The 16,017-nt window shown below is 35.2% G+C and overlaps 1 protein-coding gene across 2 annotated transcripts in view; it reads left to right on the top strand.

Moving 5' to 3' along the window:
- Positions 1 to 16,017, top strand: part of AKAP7 (A-kinase anchoring protein 7) — a 116,646-nt gene that overhangs the window by 40,915 nt on the left and 59,714 nt on the right. For both annotated transcript variants that reach the window (XM_080390439.1, XM_080390438.1), the window contains exons 5-6: positions 1,618 to 1,778; positions 13,642 to 13,754. In XM_080390439.1, the coding sequence (XP_080246565.1) occupies positions 1,618 to 1,778; positions 13,642 to 13,754 (274 nt within the window). The remainder of the gene's footprint in view (positions 1 to 1,617; positions 1,779 to 13,641; positions 13,755 to 16,017) is intronic.

The following is a 16,017-nucleotide window of genomic DNA, read 5'->3' as shown; positions in this document are numbered from 1 at the left end:
TCAGTGAGTTCTGCAGCACACCTTACAGTATGGAAATATAAATCTTTGTTCAGCTGGGGAACAGAGCTTCCCATGACACATGTCAGTTCTCAGATGCAAAAAATCCAGAGGTGGGGTTTAGGTATATGCATGATTCACTACTTCAAAGCCCACTGCATCTTTGACACAGTGTATTTGGAATATCTGTACTTGTTTTGGAACAATTTTCAGGTTCATGTCAGTAAATGAATCTACACACAATTCCCTGTAAGTAATCTGACAAGTATAATCAGTATTAGATGGTGGTTTTGAAAGGTTGTGAAGTATAGCACATATGGAAGACAAAGGAACATGCTGGTCTAATGGTGATAAAAGGGTAGGTAAGTGTTAGAGACTGTGCTAGAAGAAAAATGCCTTTCCCAAAGAAAGAATAATGGCATTGTTGTTTAAAGTGGTTATATAGGAGCTAAAGTACTTCTAGGGTGTACATTAAAGCCCTATAAGAAAGTATGGGAGAGGACTATTATCAATGAAGGGTATTTTGTCATGTAATCAACGTCTTTCTTAACCTGACCTAGGCTTCAATTAAATGCATAGATCTCATCAAGAGTCCATCTTGTTAAACACAGTGGAAACGTGTGTAGAATTTTCTGTAATTGTAGAGGCTTAAAGAATATAATTTAGCCTAGGTTAGAAATCACAGTTATGGCTTTCATCCAGCTAGGACAGATAAAGTAAAATAAACTCTCTTGGGTGTTCTTAACCTGTTACTGCCATCTAGCGTTTGCAGAGTTAGCATTGGTTTAGTGAAAAGTTTAAATTCAGTTTTGTTGAATAGTGCTTAAAACTATAAACATGTGAGAGATCTTTTAGAAGACACTAAGGATGTTTATATTTCTGTTTAGCACGTGAATCAATTCAAGCGCAGGTCAAAAGAAATATATTTCATGTAATAGTACATACGCATAATATGGCTAATTAAAATTATTAAAAGATTACCAGGCTTGCTCCATGCTTGTTACATGTAGATTATGTGTGCATGCTACTTAACTTTTAAATAAAGTAAGCACCAATTTAGATAGTGCTTTTAATAACAGTTCTCAGTGAGCTTAATAGTAATTTCCATATCATTATAATTTATATATATATAATGTCACTAACCTCTGTTTATAATATTCAGTAACAATCTTTAGTAACTTTGAATGCAGCAGAATATTAGTGTGTTCAGTTGAGCTATCAGAAGATTAAAAAAAATAATTATTTTAAGAATGGAAAACCAAAGGCTTCCAAGTAAGCATCTTCTTTAAAGGGGATGCACAAAGTTACAGAGACACTGTCATCTTAATATCTAGTCATCCTGCGGGCTTAAATAAATTCTTGTGAGTAGTTACACCTGCTGCTAGGTCTGCCTTATTATTTCTATGGTTTTACAGCAAGGTGTATGAACGAGTTTACCTTTACAAAATTGTAGTAATAATACTATCTGCATTGATTAGGAAGTAGTGCAAAATTACCTCAGTAAATAATAAATTTAGATACTAATAAAACTTTGATATTTTTGGATATAATGAATAATAGCAATGTAAAAATTATTAATATATGTCACTTTCACATAGATACTTTATTTCCTCTTGACAGAGCAGTTGGGGCTCTTTCAGACAGCAAGGATTTTGTAGAAGATCTCCTGAAAGGAAAAAACGTGGATTTGTCTTTTCAAGGAATTGATCACTTCAAAAATGAAGTTGGATTTGTGAAGTTGGCAGAAAATGATCATACAACTTTACTTACAGAAATAGCAGGTACAACTTGTCAATCTAGTTTAAGTGCTTTAAAGACTTTTTGACAACCTAGATGAGAATGGAGCACAAAGGTAAGTTGGTGCTAATTTAGTCAATGTTAGTTTACTTTTAACAACTTCAAAGGCTACATAATAAATTTCCCAGCATAGTTCAAAAGGATATTAATGAATGACAGACAGTACTGTTGTCAGATATCTTTGTATTTAGTCTATGCAAAAAATGAAATGCAGGTTTGTAGATGGATATAAAGACTCCATTCTATGTTGTTTTGGTCCAGGTACTGTCTGCTGTTTCTCAGCTGATATTTATACCCCTTTCAATTTGTGTATTCATACTTACTGACTTTAAGAACCGTATCTTTGATGCAAAGTTACGTAGTTCTGTCATTTGTGTTCATGCTGAGTAGAGCACTGAAAGGCAGTGATGTTCCTTCCTCATGCATGGTCTGGGGAGACTTTTAATTTTTGTGTTTCCTGTATGTTATATGTATCAGTCTTAAATCTCAGTGAATTAACTCTTAACATTCCACTCCCACATGTGTAAGTGCATACATACATACATATATATATATAGGTGTATATATAGGTATATTTATCTGTACTTTATACATACAGTTGCATATATGTATTAAGTCTGGAGTTTCTCTGCACCCCTGGAGGATAAGGGGAATTCAGGAGAAGGACATGACTCATCTGCCAGAATAATGGAATTTGAATCTACGCTGCTTTAGCCTGAATTTTTATTATTTTTTTTGAGCAGTGTAAGCACGTCTCTGGCTTGTTCAGTGTTGTCTTCCCTTAGCAATTAGGAAGTTACTGAAAGATGTGGCAGGTACATGCTATTATACATGTGTACATGTATGTTCAGTTCCAGAGCGAAACTCTCAGTCCTATCTTAACAGTGGAGCTAAGGCCACTGTCTTTGCCAGTCAGATAAAATGCACCCAAAGATACAGTTCAAGTCAGTAGGAATATATAAATCAAAAGGAGTATAAATACTAGCTGAGAAACAGCAGTCAGTGCCTAAACCAAAACAAGGTAGAGGGAGTTTTTATCTGTCTTATGAGTCTATAATTAAACTATGTTGTTTACAGATATTAAATAAAAATTCTCAGAGAACAGTACTGTCTGTAATTCATTGGTGTCCTTTAAAACTATCTCAGCAATTCCAACTATTCCTTGGAAAGATTCTTTAAAAGACTCTTTGAGTATTGATGAATTATCTTTTGTGCTCTGAGGAATGTGAGGTCACACCATTTTTTAATAGTGCAATAACCCATATAGGACATTTTGCAGAGCAGTGAAGACTGCTTCTGTCATGCTACCTCTTTGCATTCCAGTATAGAGAAAAAATGGAAGAAGACTTTATTAATACAGTGCTTTCTCTAGCAATTCGTTAGTTTAATTTCTGAAGTACCTTTAGAAAATATTTAGTATTTTTTAACTTACATTCTAAAGAAAGGTTGAGTAGAAGACTGAGCTTTTCAGCTTATCCAATTGCTTATGCTGTTATTTGGCAATGCTTTATTATTTTAAACAGTGCTCAATGCAGAAGTATTTCTAATATCCAGTATGGTAGAAATTGAACAGTAATTATAGTTCCAGAGAGGCTTTGGTTGTCAAATAATCCCATAATTATTTCAAAGACTGCATCTACCAAGTATTTCTTCGGTCCTTTGGACAATATGCTTCCTCATTCTTGTCTCTTGAGTTTGTCTTTAGATTTCTTTTAAAGGTGACAGAATATTGTATGTATGCTATTTTACAAACTGAGGTAATTAATAAACTCTTGTAAAAGGAGATTGATGGTTTCTGTTAGTGACAGTAACTTTTGATTTTGAGAAGTTAAGAACTCCAAAATAATTGAAGTTGCTAGACATGAAGAGCCAAATATGTTTTAACTATAGGAAATAAAGAAGTTTGGTGTGAGTAATTTTCTACACATCTTAGACTAGTGAACCAGGTTTTGATCAGAATTAGATGAGCAGAGATGAGATCAGATTTTGACCTTTGTTTTTCAGTTTGACAGTCCTTCGTAGTAGACAAACTCATAATACAGGCACATTTAGCAAACAAGCAAACCTATGTTTTCTTTATAAAGCAAAACTACTGACACTCACTGGTGAGCATTCCTTGCTTATGTTAGAACTAGGACTATATGTTATTATTTTCACTTACCACTGCTGCTTAGTAAAAAAATTTCCTATTTCAGTGTTTGCTTTTGCCAACCCAATGCATCATTTCTTGGCCTTACGCCTGTGGTTCAGTCTCTATAGACTTACACAGTGATGATTGTTTTGTTAGGTTTTAGTTCAGAAACAGGTAGGGTAGGGAGCTGAATATAACCAGAAGAAAATGGTGAAATAACTGAAGATGTTTAATGGGTTTGACTTCAGGATATACTATTTTACCATATCCTAGTGACTGCCATAATTGTAACTTCTCAGTTGCTGCTAATTTCAGAGTATCTTTTTGTGCCTTAAGTGCTATATTATTTCATAACAAGAAACCTATAATTCATGGAAGCGAATTCAATTTTTGTATTGATGCTTGTGCCAGAAATAAAGATTTTAAGTCTGTAATTATGCAACACTGAAAATTATACAAGTTTGTTTCAAAAATTAGCTTAGTTACATATTAAACTAGTGGAAAGGCCAGGTATGAGTAGGAAGAAAATGAGTACGTTAAATGGTTTCTATGTATGTCTTCATTAGATTAAATTGCAAAGAAAGTAAGAAAGTAATCTGTTAAAACCAGAGAATTTCTTATTACACAGATGACCTTCAGGGCAGTGCAATTTAGAATTCAAAATTAATATTAAACAAAAAAATCCATGTGAGCTCTTCAGAACTGATGAGGTAAACAAGAGAGCCGATAGGATTTTCCCCCCTCCCCAAAGTGTATTGCATGTATAATTCCTTTAACAGAAGAGTACATTTACAGGGTTAATTGCAACACAGTTTAGTCTGCATAGAGTTTTTACAAAACATTAGCAGACAGTCCCGTAAGGACCAAACTTCCTACTAAAGGTGTTGCATTTTAGGGAGAAGACCATGTAGTACTTTCTGGGCTGCATTTGACACAATGTAAAGAACCATATTAGCAGAAAAGTGAGTTTATTTTCTGTAATACATTTCATATATTAATTCAAAACAGGCAGTATGTCAAAATTATGTCTTGTATTCCTACTCTGTGGATAGTATCCTGAATATGCAATTTTAGAGAGACAGCTGCAAGAGAAAATACTAGAAACTCTTTTCTGCTGGGCTGCTGTTGTCAGGATCTGTGTGAAAATTTCTATCAGCTCTTCCCATATACTGCTGTGAGGTTATATATGTTTGACAGAAATTAAGTGTCACAAGTTTGCCTGTCATACAACTAGTCTCCCTGGAAAACTGCTGTTTTAAAGCTGAAACTTGCAGAAAGAAAAAAAATGTACAGTATTGCCTGCAGAATGTTAATCATTCTGTTGTCCATTGAACGGTAGATATCACTTCTGTAGCTGGTCTGATTTTTTTTTTTAGAAGATCTAAGTTTATGACAGAATTACTGTTTTGCTGCTTCAAGATTGTTTGGTTTCTGCTATGCTGTAAGGTGAATTTTGACTTCATGTGTTACATTCCTCATGAATGTTGAAGGAGAAATACTGATGACACAAGCGATAGGAAATATATGAAATTAAATTAGCTTCTTGTAAGAGCCCATTTAGTTCTGCAAATTATATGGGAATTTGTTTGATATCAAAAGCATCTGAATGTGGTACAGTATTATAATGGTCAGTGCACGTCTGCTAAGACCGATATAAATGTAAGTTTGCCAGAGACAGAAGTTCAGGAAAAGCAGAGCTAATATGGATCTTCATTTTGTTGTGATTTGTTAGTTATTTCCTAATAATCCATTACAAAACATGAGCATCATATAATTATGTACAAGGAATAGTGCTAAACTGTTATGACAGAAGTTAGAGGAGTTTTTTAATCACTTTTTGTCCAAGTCTTTTTAGAAATCCTGAGCTGAAAGTGACATAGACACAGTGATTTTTAAAAAAACTCTTCATTTCTTGTGCTTTGCTACACCACAGAATATTTTAAGTACCAGGTTAATTTTGAAAAGGTAATGACTTATTTGACTTCGATTTTAATTTTGATGTTTACATTATAAATGCTGATAGAAGTAGATAAGTGAATCCTGATTTTTAGCTGCAGGATTTGCAGATTTTGGTTTTATGGTCTGACCATGAGGGGGAGCTTGTATTTCATGAACAAAAAAGTTAGTCTTCCGTTTATGCAGATAACTATTTCATTTGCTTTTGGTCCTTTGTTTTTAAGAAATGTTGATTTGTTGGGGTAAATATTTTAATGCAGTTAGGACTGCACTAGAAAGACATGTAGTACACCTAACTAGTCATTTCCTTTAATTTCATATAAATGTCATTTAGTCTAATATCACTAAATTGATTTTCCTAACAGTCTGTACTAGAGAGAGAGAAATGGAAAGCGAGTCATACTGCCCATCTTCTTCTCTAGGTTATGGCCTTACTTAAGTGTAAGCTGGCATTGCCACCATAACAAAGCAGTCCAGCCCCTTTTGTTGTCCTGGGGATTTGTGCAGCCACATGGTGAAGTCAGCTGTGGTTAAATTAACATATTTACCTTTTTCAGCTAATTTTTAACCTATTTAGTTTGCCAGTGTAGTTTATAGGTATACGACAGCACAAAAGATAAGGAGCAGTGGCAGGCATGCAGCTGGGGAGGAACAGTTTTGGCAAGGGTAATGGTTTATGAGCTTCTTTAAAGATTATGAAACCGCACATTTAGAATCTATTTTAGGGTGAGTTGCATTGCCCTGACTTCAGAGAGCCTAGGGAAATAGTTTAATTCAATTAATTTAGTTCACTTTAGTTCCAGATGGCTGAAGCTAAGATAAATTAATTTTCACATGATGGAAAAACCTGAGAACTCAAAACTGCTGTATTTTGCTATTAAAACAACTGATTTGTACAAAGTGAACAAAAAAGCTGCTAGTTCAAATCCATAACAATTGCATTGAAAATGTACTGCTGTAATGTTTGATTTTCTTCTAGTCCATGTGCCATTAGTTAGTTACAGTTCCTACTAATGCGTGTAGCATAATTTTGCTGGCCTGTACAGAAACTTGTGCACAGCAAGAAGAGAAATGTGTTCCAAAGCTGAAAGTGTCAATGTTCTGCTGTATTGTGTGATGAATATAACCAGCAGAAAAAAATTCTTTAGTTGATTTCATTATAAGAGCCAAGACATCTATATGCTGATAGTACTTACTTACCTGAAGAACTGATTCCAATAGACCTGAGCGCTGTTTATGCCTTTTGATACTATGAAGTTTTCTGCATGCAAAATTTTCCAGTTCAGCTTTGTGCTACATGACAATTTTCTTTGTTATAGGCCCCTTAACTAGAAAAATGCTGACAACAGGGGCAAGCATTTTAGTGAAGATGAACAGTCACTATTACGGTCTAGTATAACACCAGTTAGCATTATAAGTTTGCACTTCCAATAGATAATAGCTATTTAATACAGTTTGCTCTGGAGATTAACATTTTATTAGTTGCATGGGAATATTAAATGCTGTGCTGTTGCCAGATCTCTTAGGTCACCTTTTTTGTGTGTCATGTGATGAGTAGAAGAGGCTAAAGTAATATGCAGGAGCAATAGGCTGGGACAGAGGCCTGGCTTTGGAGCACTGTACTACTGGAGGACCTCTCCTGCCCTTTGACTCTGCTACTGTTCAAGCAGATAATTTTGATCAGCTGTGTGGAAGGAGTCAGAAAGAATCTTTTCAATTTGCTAAGTGATTTGGCTGTATAATGGCATTTTCAGCAGGGTACAGAGAGAACAGGTACAAGGGAAAGAATTAAGGTTTAATAGAAAGGAAGTTGGAGTAGCGGGAATAAGTAGAGGTCTATTTGTAAGGCAAAAAGAAAATAAATCTTATGGGAGGATTTTGGCATTTACAAACCAGGTGATCCCTAGTTTGCTGTTGTGTAGTTAATGCAATAAATCTTGAAAGCTCCTGATCTGTGAATTCCACACTGACTCCAAATGCTTCTGCCATGTATCCTAATGTCAATGACCGGTAAGACTCTAGGAGATGGCTATAGGCATGAATTCTCATTTCCCATACATAGTATCAATAGTGAGGTGCAAACAGCCAATCTTTTTTCATCTCTTGCTCTGCAACAGCTAATGACTGGGAAAAGGCTGCATAATGTTTATGCATATATGTTATGCTATAACATAAGCAAAGTTTTAAACTGTAGCAAGTAATTTATTCAATTAGTAGTGAGTCTGAAACATCTTCAGTTTGTCATAGTATTTTGTCTTTGCATCTTGATGTTTTAGTTTTTATTCTCACTGTAGATGCGTATGTGAAATATATAAAACACGCTTAACTGTGCATATGTGGCTCTGAATCTGCCATTTAATTTCTCCTCGATCATTTATTATGAGGTGGTTTTGTTAACAACTGTCTGTACAGAACACATGCAATGATCTGGTTAAAGGCCACTGAACACTGCTGTATTATGTAAATAACGAAATTAGGCGTGCGGTTCACTATGTTCATTGCCTTCATTCCTCTAAAACACCCATTAGCGATCTCCACATTTGTTCCTTAATACTAAAAATGTGAAGCATGGTTCTCTGACAGCAAGGACAGCAAATGCTTTTAGATTTTCATTTACTTTCTTCTTCATATTGTGCTGCCAAATGCTGAATAACAATAACTTTGATAAATATGTCATTAAAATGAATCAATAAGGTATCATTTTTGTTGTTTAAAAGAAGGTAATCTCACCCACTTCTTCCTGTGACCTTGACAGACTTCTAGGTAGTATTGAAAAGGATTAAAGCTAGTAAAAGAACCGAGGAGTTTTACCAGGAAGTCCTACCTAAGTTTCCATTTCAGTCTACCACTTTGATCCTTCACTTTATCATTGTTTGACTTGTAAGACTTACCTTACATATTGCTGTCTGTACACAAAGTGAAGATCGCTTGGTCCGGCTGCTCCTTGGATCCTACTTTGTGAATGAGCACGTCTTTCTTCTATCTATGTGTATGGTGATGGAGAGAAACAGAACAACCCAGGCATACTGCTGATACGTGTTTGAAATAACCATATAGCTCACTGAAATGTGATAGTGGTATGGTACAGTAACAACTCACTGTAGAAAAGCCTAAGTAACATATAACTAAGTAGAGTGGAAGAACCATTGGGAAACTGGATTGGCTGTGGTTTACCTCTTGGCACAGTGTAAAGCTGACTATTTGCAGAGGAATGGAGAACAAATAGCCTCTTTTCATATGGAGAGGTGAGAAGCAAGGCCTTTCCTTTCCTTACATCTGGGAGATAAAACTCACCAGCACATAAGTAGTGACTGACTCTGGTTTAGCCACCATTTTTTCATCACAGATGGGAGATTGCTGAGGTGTTCAGGAGTCAGTGGATTTTGTCAGGCAGCAGCCAGGGAAACTCCTCAGGCTGATACTGTCCTTCATAGTGGTCTTAATTGTAGGATGATAGAGTTTGGTGCTTGATACAGCCATTGATTATATATTCCAAGCATAACACGATATCGAAAATATTTTTTTGATGTGTGGTGCTCACCTCTGGTGACATATAGTTGAGGTCGTGATAAACACCACACCTGAAACAAGATGGCTTTGAGTTCTTAATTTGCTTGGAAATTAGGTCTTGTAAGGCTTTGCAAATGCATTATTCTCAGTGCTATCAGGAAAGGAAGAATGACCAGAAGAGCTTCTTTGTAAGCCTTAAACTTCTGCTGATAGCCGAAAGAATACTCCTAAAAAACTAACTAATAATTTAAAAATTTAAACACGGCTTACATGATAGTTATAACTGTAAATTGTCTATTGTTGGCTTTTCTTCAGTCCCAAGTGTAAAGTAAACATTTTTTTTCAATAGAGACAGAACACTGTTTCTAGATGCTAAACCGTTTACTTGGGGGAACATGGTTTAGAGACAAGCAGAAATTAATAGACTAGAAGAAATTGTACATAAATAGCAGTTTTACATATCTAAAGAGATCTTGGAAGAGAAGATGGCCATGTTTATTACAGAATATGGCTCAATGCAATTTTTTCTATGAATCATTCTGTATTGATCTAGCAGTTGAATTTTTGAGCCTTTCCAGTATATAGTGGTTCTAAGTAAGTTTCATATATCACATTTCAAGTCTAATTATGGGGAAACAGTTGTCTAATGGATTCAGCCGCATCTAGTGTAAGAGAGGCAGATGACATTCAGTAATTTTGACATTATAAAAATAAGGTACAAAGTGGTATTGCAGAGAAATTCAAATTGCACGAAAGATGGTCTGAAAGCTGTTCAGAAATTTGTTCCAGGAAGTCACTGAGCTTGTAAAAATAGCCTTTACTTTTCTGGGGTATACTTTGACACTGCAAACATTGGTCAGCCTGAGACTAATAAGGGAAAACGCAGAACTTGTTTTATTTTTCAGTCTAGTTAGTAATGTTGATGTCTGGAAGAAAGATGGCAGATTCTTGTTTGTTAAGGCCCATGGGCATTGTGTGTCTACAATTCTTGTCACTGGCCTCTAATTTCTTTCCGTTCATGCAATGCCTGTCATAAACTTTAACCTTTGTTTATTTGCTCAGTCTTCAAATCCACTTTCATGCTGTCCTATAAGCTTGGAACTTTCCCTTGCCCACAGCATCTCTGCTTCCTTCCCCATTTCTTTTAAAACCCTTCTTGTGGCCACTTCAGAGCTGCATGGATATTAATACCATTACATTATCTTTTAACCTTCCTGTGCCCTCAGGAAAACATTTCCCTTTGTTTCTCACCACCACCCCCACCACCCCCCGCCCCCGCTTCATCTACTTGGACGTCTTTATATTTTTATTATCTTTGAAGAAGGAAACATTGTGCTAATTATGTTCATAAATCACCTTAACCAATAAAATATCACACTTTCCTTAAGTGTAAAATAGTACAAAACTGGGGCTATCTGTACTACCAGCAAGTGTGGCCAATCTCTTGAGCCTGTGATGTTTAATAAAGACACATTTATAATGTTGTTTGATCAGCCTGCCCTGTTAAGAACGCTGAATTTTAAGTCCTGTGATCAGATGCACGTTGGCAAACCACTGCTCTGACACTAAGCTCTTACTGGAGTTAGGAGGGCACCCTCTGCGGTGCAGATCTTCACCAGCACAGATCTTAATTGTAGGGTGGGAGATAAGACGCTGCTTGGCATAAGCATGATGGCGCAAAGAATTTTAGGGGAGAAAAAGGAGTGCAGTCCACAAGACCAAGTCAGAATATCACAGGTTAGCATAAACCTGATTCTGTTAAGACTAAGCCTTTGCTGGACCATCAAAGTCAGTGAGTGCCCAAATGATGCAGTTCAGAGAATCAAACACAGGAACCAGAAAATGACTTTGTTGCAGATAATTTCAGTTTTAAATAAATGTTACATTTTATTAGCTTACCAACATTAGAAAATAAGCAGGCCATTGGATGCATGGAAATAACATGCACGCTTTAACTAAATGATTTAAGGTGAACTTCCATATCTCAGTTTGAAGAAGCAGCAAACATTTATTTGTAGTCCTCTGTTTTGATATGCTAATCTGTTGTTCAGCAGCGTTTCTGCACACAGCTGCACAAGAGCTTAGTGGGGATTCAATGAAAATTTAGAAATATTTCCCACAGACACAATTTAAAATAATACAAGTAGGTAAGCTGTACTTGTGTATAGATACATAGCTATATATATATATATATAGTAGGTCTACAGATCTGGATACATAGTTGTGTAGATTCAGGTGCATGCATCTACAGATCCATGTAACAGTTATGCTTGTATATACATCAGTGGGCACAAACTGAAACAAAGGAGGGTCCCTCTGAACATCAAGAAACACTTTTTAGCTGTGAGCATGACCAAGCACTGGCATAGGTTGCCCAGAGAGGTGGCAGAGTCTCCATCCTTGGAGATATGCAAAACCCATCTAGACATAGTCCTGGGCAACCAGCTGTAGTCCTGCTTGAGCAGGGAGCTTGGACCAGATGACCTCTGGTGGTCTCACTTCAAGCACTGTGGTAGGTTATTTTCAGCATCTGCCATAATAATATGACTCCTTTTACCATTGTGTAAATGCTTCAGAAAAGTTTTAATCTGGTTGTCCTTTCGCTATCCTGTGAGTTAGAATAAAAGATTGGGCTAATTCTTTTTTTGTAAAGTGCACCAGCACCTTGTATGTGGGGAGTGAAGGCTGAAAGAGAATTTTCAAGTGGGCCTGTTTAAGAGATGGCAGTTGGGTCTTTGATTGCCTTGGCTTTTTTCAAAATCCCAACTTTTGGATATACTGTGGAGCCTAAGGTTATAAATCATATGCAGCAGAGAAAGAGAAGTGAATTTTGATCTTCAGGTCTCAAGTGAATACTCTGAGCTTCTTCTAGGACTTTTCTGTTGCAAAGTAATTCATAAACTTGTAAAATCTCTTCTTAAGTGTGATTTCAAAGTAGCTCACTTAAATAGTTACTGGAGAAAAAAAAATGGTAAGAGTAAGGACTCTGGAATGACATGTTACAGGAGCATGAACTGGCACTTATACTAGCCAGCTTTAGATGCTTGTATTTCTCTTCCTTGGGCCTTCCCTATTTTTTTTTTTCAGCCAGCTATGCTGTTTCCCAGTGTAAAGTTTTCTTCCAGGTGGGAGAATAAAGCACTCGATCTTTGTGTTACAGTTGAACTATCAAGCCAAGAGATGATACACTTAAATGCAAATCCATCATTATGGTAAGGGTTGATTAAATTAATGTAATGGGATTGATCACACACACACACACACACACACACACACACACAAACCCCTTTTTAATTTTCATTCAAGGTTAGTATGAGTCAGCTAGACTGCAACTAGTGAAAAATTGGAAGTTGTGTTTGCAAAGGAAAAAAATATTTTTTGCAGTTTTACTGGTTTTCAGTAATAGAAATACCCTACTTACTGATATTATCTTTGCCACAGGTTTTAACAATTTTATCTAAACAGTTTAAAAAACAATTGTAACAGATTTTTTTCATTTAAAGTATTTCAGCTAAAAGAAACATGGACTACAATTTCTAAGTCATACTGAAATTTATTTCTGAGAAATGAAACATTACATTGGGCACATGAGTTGGGAAACAGTAAACCAGGTCAGTGTAGTAGAGGTGCTTTGGCGTGGACTGTAGGCAGATAAAATTGTACATTTAAAAATAGGAAATTAGCTTGAAAGGCAACAGTGAAGCTTAAAAAAACAAACAAGAATCATCAGCATACCTGGTATGTTCTCTAATTCCGCCATGTAAATCCAGTGCCAGAATTTAGAGCTTTCAATTTCAGATTTCCTTTGGTCTGAGTGGAAGATTACCCAAATACTGATAATAGAACTCACCATAGAATAGTGATTTTTGAAGAGAGACAATACTGTTTCAAACTCAGAGTTTTCCTGAAGTTTCCAAAACTTCCAGTAAGAGTAAAACCTGAACAGTTCTAATGTTAAGTTCCTCCTATTCTGTTAGCAAAAGCAGACAGCATGGACAGCTTACTAACAGCCATTATTCTAGTAAAGCTAAATTTGTGACCCATATTAACTGCAAATGTAAGACTGTTTCCACAGGAAATACTATGTGCCTTTGAATTTAACTAGAAATCTCTCTGCCTTTTAGTACTCATCTTGTTTCTTCCATGTGGAGTGGCGGTGACTCTTATTACAATTGAAAGTACATTTTTAAGCATTCTATCATGTAATATCTTTGTGACGTAAATTCCCCTTCCCCCCCACCCCTCTTTAGAGAGTATTAAGAAGATATTTCAAGAAAAGGGCATCTTGGCAGGAGAAGGAAGAGCTTTTAAACCACATCTGACCTTCATGAAGTTGTCAAAATCAACACAGTTACGTAAGCAGGTGAGCTCGCATTTCACATAGCTCAGCAGCAATCTAGAAGAAAGTTTAATCTGGAGACAAACAAAGGAGTTGCCTGTGCTATAGCATCATATTTTCTACTTTATAGCTGAAGAGGTAAGACTTTAAAATACTGATGTTTTTAAGAAAAAATAATCAGTACATTCTGCCATATAAACAATAATCCTGTACAGTAATTTAAATTACCACTCTTGATATTTTTAGTACAGTAGTGCCATGGTGTACTTTTTTGTGTGAAACTATGCAGGACCAAAGGGTGAAAGTACTTGTTCAAAATTACAGAATTATTATTAGAGTGTAGATTATATGCATGCTGTTTGTTTGGATAGTTTTGTTTTGTTGCTGTATAGGAGAAAATAGGCAAATAAACAGCGATATTTATATTTGGATTATGCATAATAGGCAGACTGTCAATTCCCTTTATTGAGTATGCTTTGGTGAATTTCAGAGTAGTGATGAAACACATCTATATTCTGTCTTGCAGACAGTTATTTCTTGCCTATTATTAGCTTTTAAAACAAAATATACAAATATATAAAAGTAGGTTATAATTGTGATAATAAATATATAGAAGCAATGCTACTCTATCTAGTTTTTTATTTCATAACAGTAATATTGTATTATTTAACATAAGGTGTATCTCCATAAATATTTGTTGGTGACATTGTATAGAATGTTTTATGTGATCCTTTAACATTGACCAGGAAAATAATTTTCAGAAAAAAAAATTATTTTAAAATAAGAATCAAAGTGCATAATATAAATATTTTAAGGTGGGCTCTTTTTCTCTTCATAGTAAGCATTAAAGAAAAATACTTTAAAACTTCATTAGAAATAACTCTAAAAAATGCTGAAGGTTCACATTTTAATTAAGTAGCAATATGTAAAATCAGTTGGAAGAAGGCAGTGGGATTTGCAATACATCAAGAAACTTCAAGTGCACACATACTTGCTCTAAAACAGAAATAAGGACTTGTTCACAGGTTGTAGGTGGTACATTATAGCTATTACATTTGTAAGCTCACATAAGCTTTTGCTTGTATTAACAGATGGGTTTTAAACACTTATTTTAAAAATCCACAGCTGTTCTAGAATATCAACTGTTTAGTAATTTAATTCTTTGGTTAAAACATCTGAGACAATCAGGGTGGGGGGTTTGCCATTCTTTTTTTCAGTTGTTTTTTGGCTGGTTGTTTTGTTTACATTTATCTGCCTTGTATGAACTATTAGCTAGGATACATACTTTCTGTGTACTGATATTCACTGCTGCTGACAGAACCAGGTCAATGTCATTCCAAATCATCTTCCTTAGTCCTCCATAAGGCTGGATAATGCATAGGGTAGTCTAAAGATACACTTTACACAGTATAGAAAGATGCTATGTATTAAAAATCTATAAATTTTTCTCTGTCAATCCACTGTTGGGCATAAGCACTGGTCTTTATTATAATTTTTTGGTTTATTGCATTTAGTGAGATAGTTTCATGCATTTACTGAAAACAATTAAAACCATGAAACATAAAAGGAATCGGTATTTTGTAGTACATTTTAATATAATGTCTAATGCATTTTCAGATCATAGAACAGCATCAAAAACAAGGGGGAGTAGATGAAGATTACATGAGAAAGCATATAAAAGAGCAAATAGAACTGAAGTAGTTGAGCATAGTTCACTGCTATAGCTTTATAACAATAATTTTTTTTCAATGTAAGTTTCCTTATTTGAAGCAATACTCTGTTAAGCCAGTCTCCTCATAATGATATCTAAATTTCACCAAAGTTATCTTTTGGGGAAAAAAAACAAAACTGTTTTTCAAACCTTGGTATAGCTACAGGCATTTTTGAAATGTGTATATTCTGAAAAGATTATTAACTTTCTCAAATATTTACAAAGCAAAGAATCTGAGAATTCAAAATTAGTAAGTATCTCAAGAAATCAGCTTTCCACTTTGAAGATACAGCATTAAGCTAAAAATGGTAAATGCAAAAAACTTGGAAACAGACATTAATAAAGGATAAAAATGTGAAATAAAGGGTTACTGTACCCCATTCAGCTTCTCAGATTAAAGAACTTACTTACCTATTCATAAGTGAGAGCAACTTATTCTTCATGCTTAGTTGGACAATTCTGTGATCAAAGGGGCCACTGAAAACTTGCCCAAAATAAGGAGGTGTATTGTGCCTCTAGGTGTCCTTGTGGAAGGAGACAAAGGGATATAATTTACTTGCACATGTTTACCTATTT

Source organism: Falco punctatus, assembly GCF_963210335.1.
Source record: "Falco punctatus genome assembly, chromosome: 5".
In the NCBI taxonomy this organism is placed as follows: Eukaryota; Metazoa; Chordata; class Aves; order Falconiformes; family Falconidae; genus Falco; species Falco punctatus.
The sequence above is the reverse complement of the archived record's forward strand: the minus strand, read 5'-3'. Positions and strand labels throughout refer to the sequence as shown.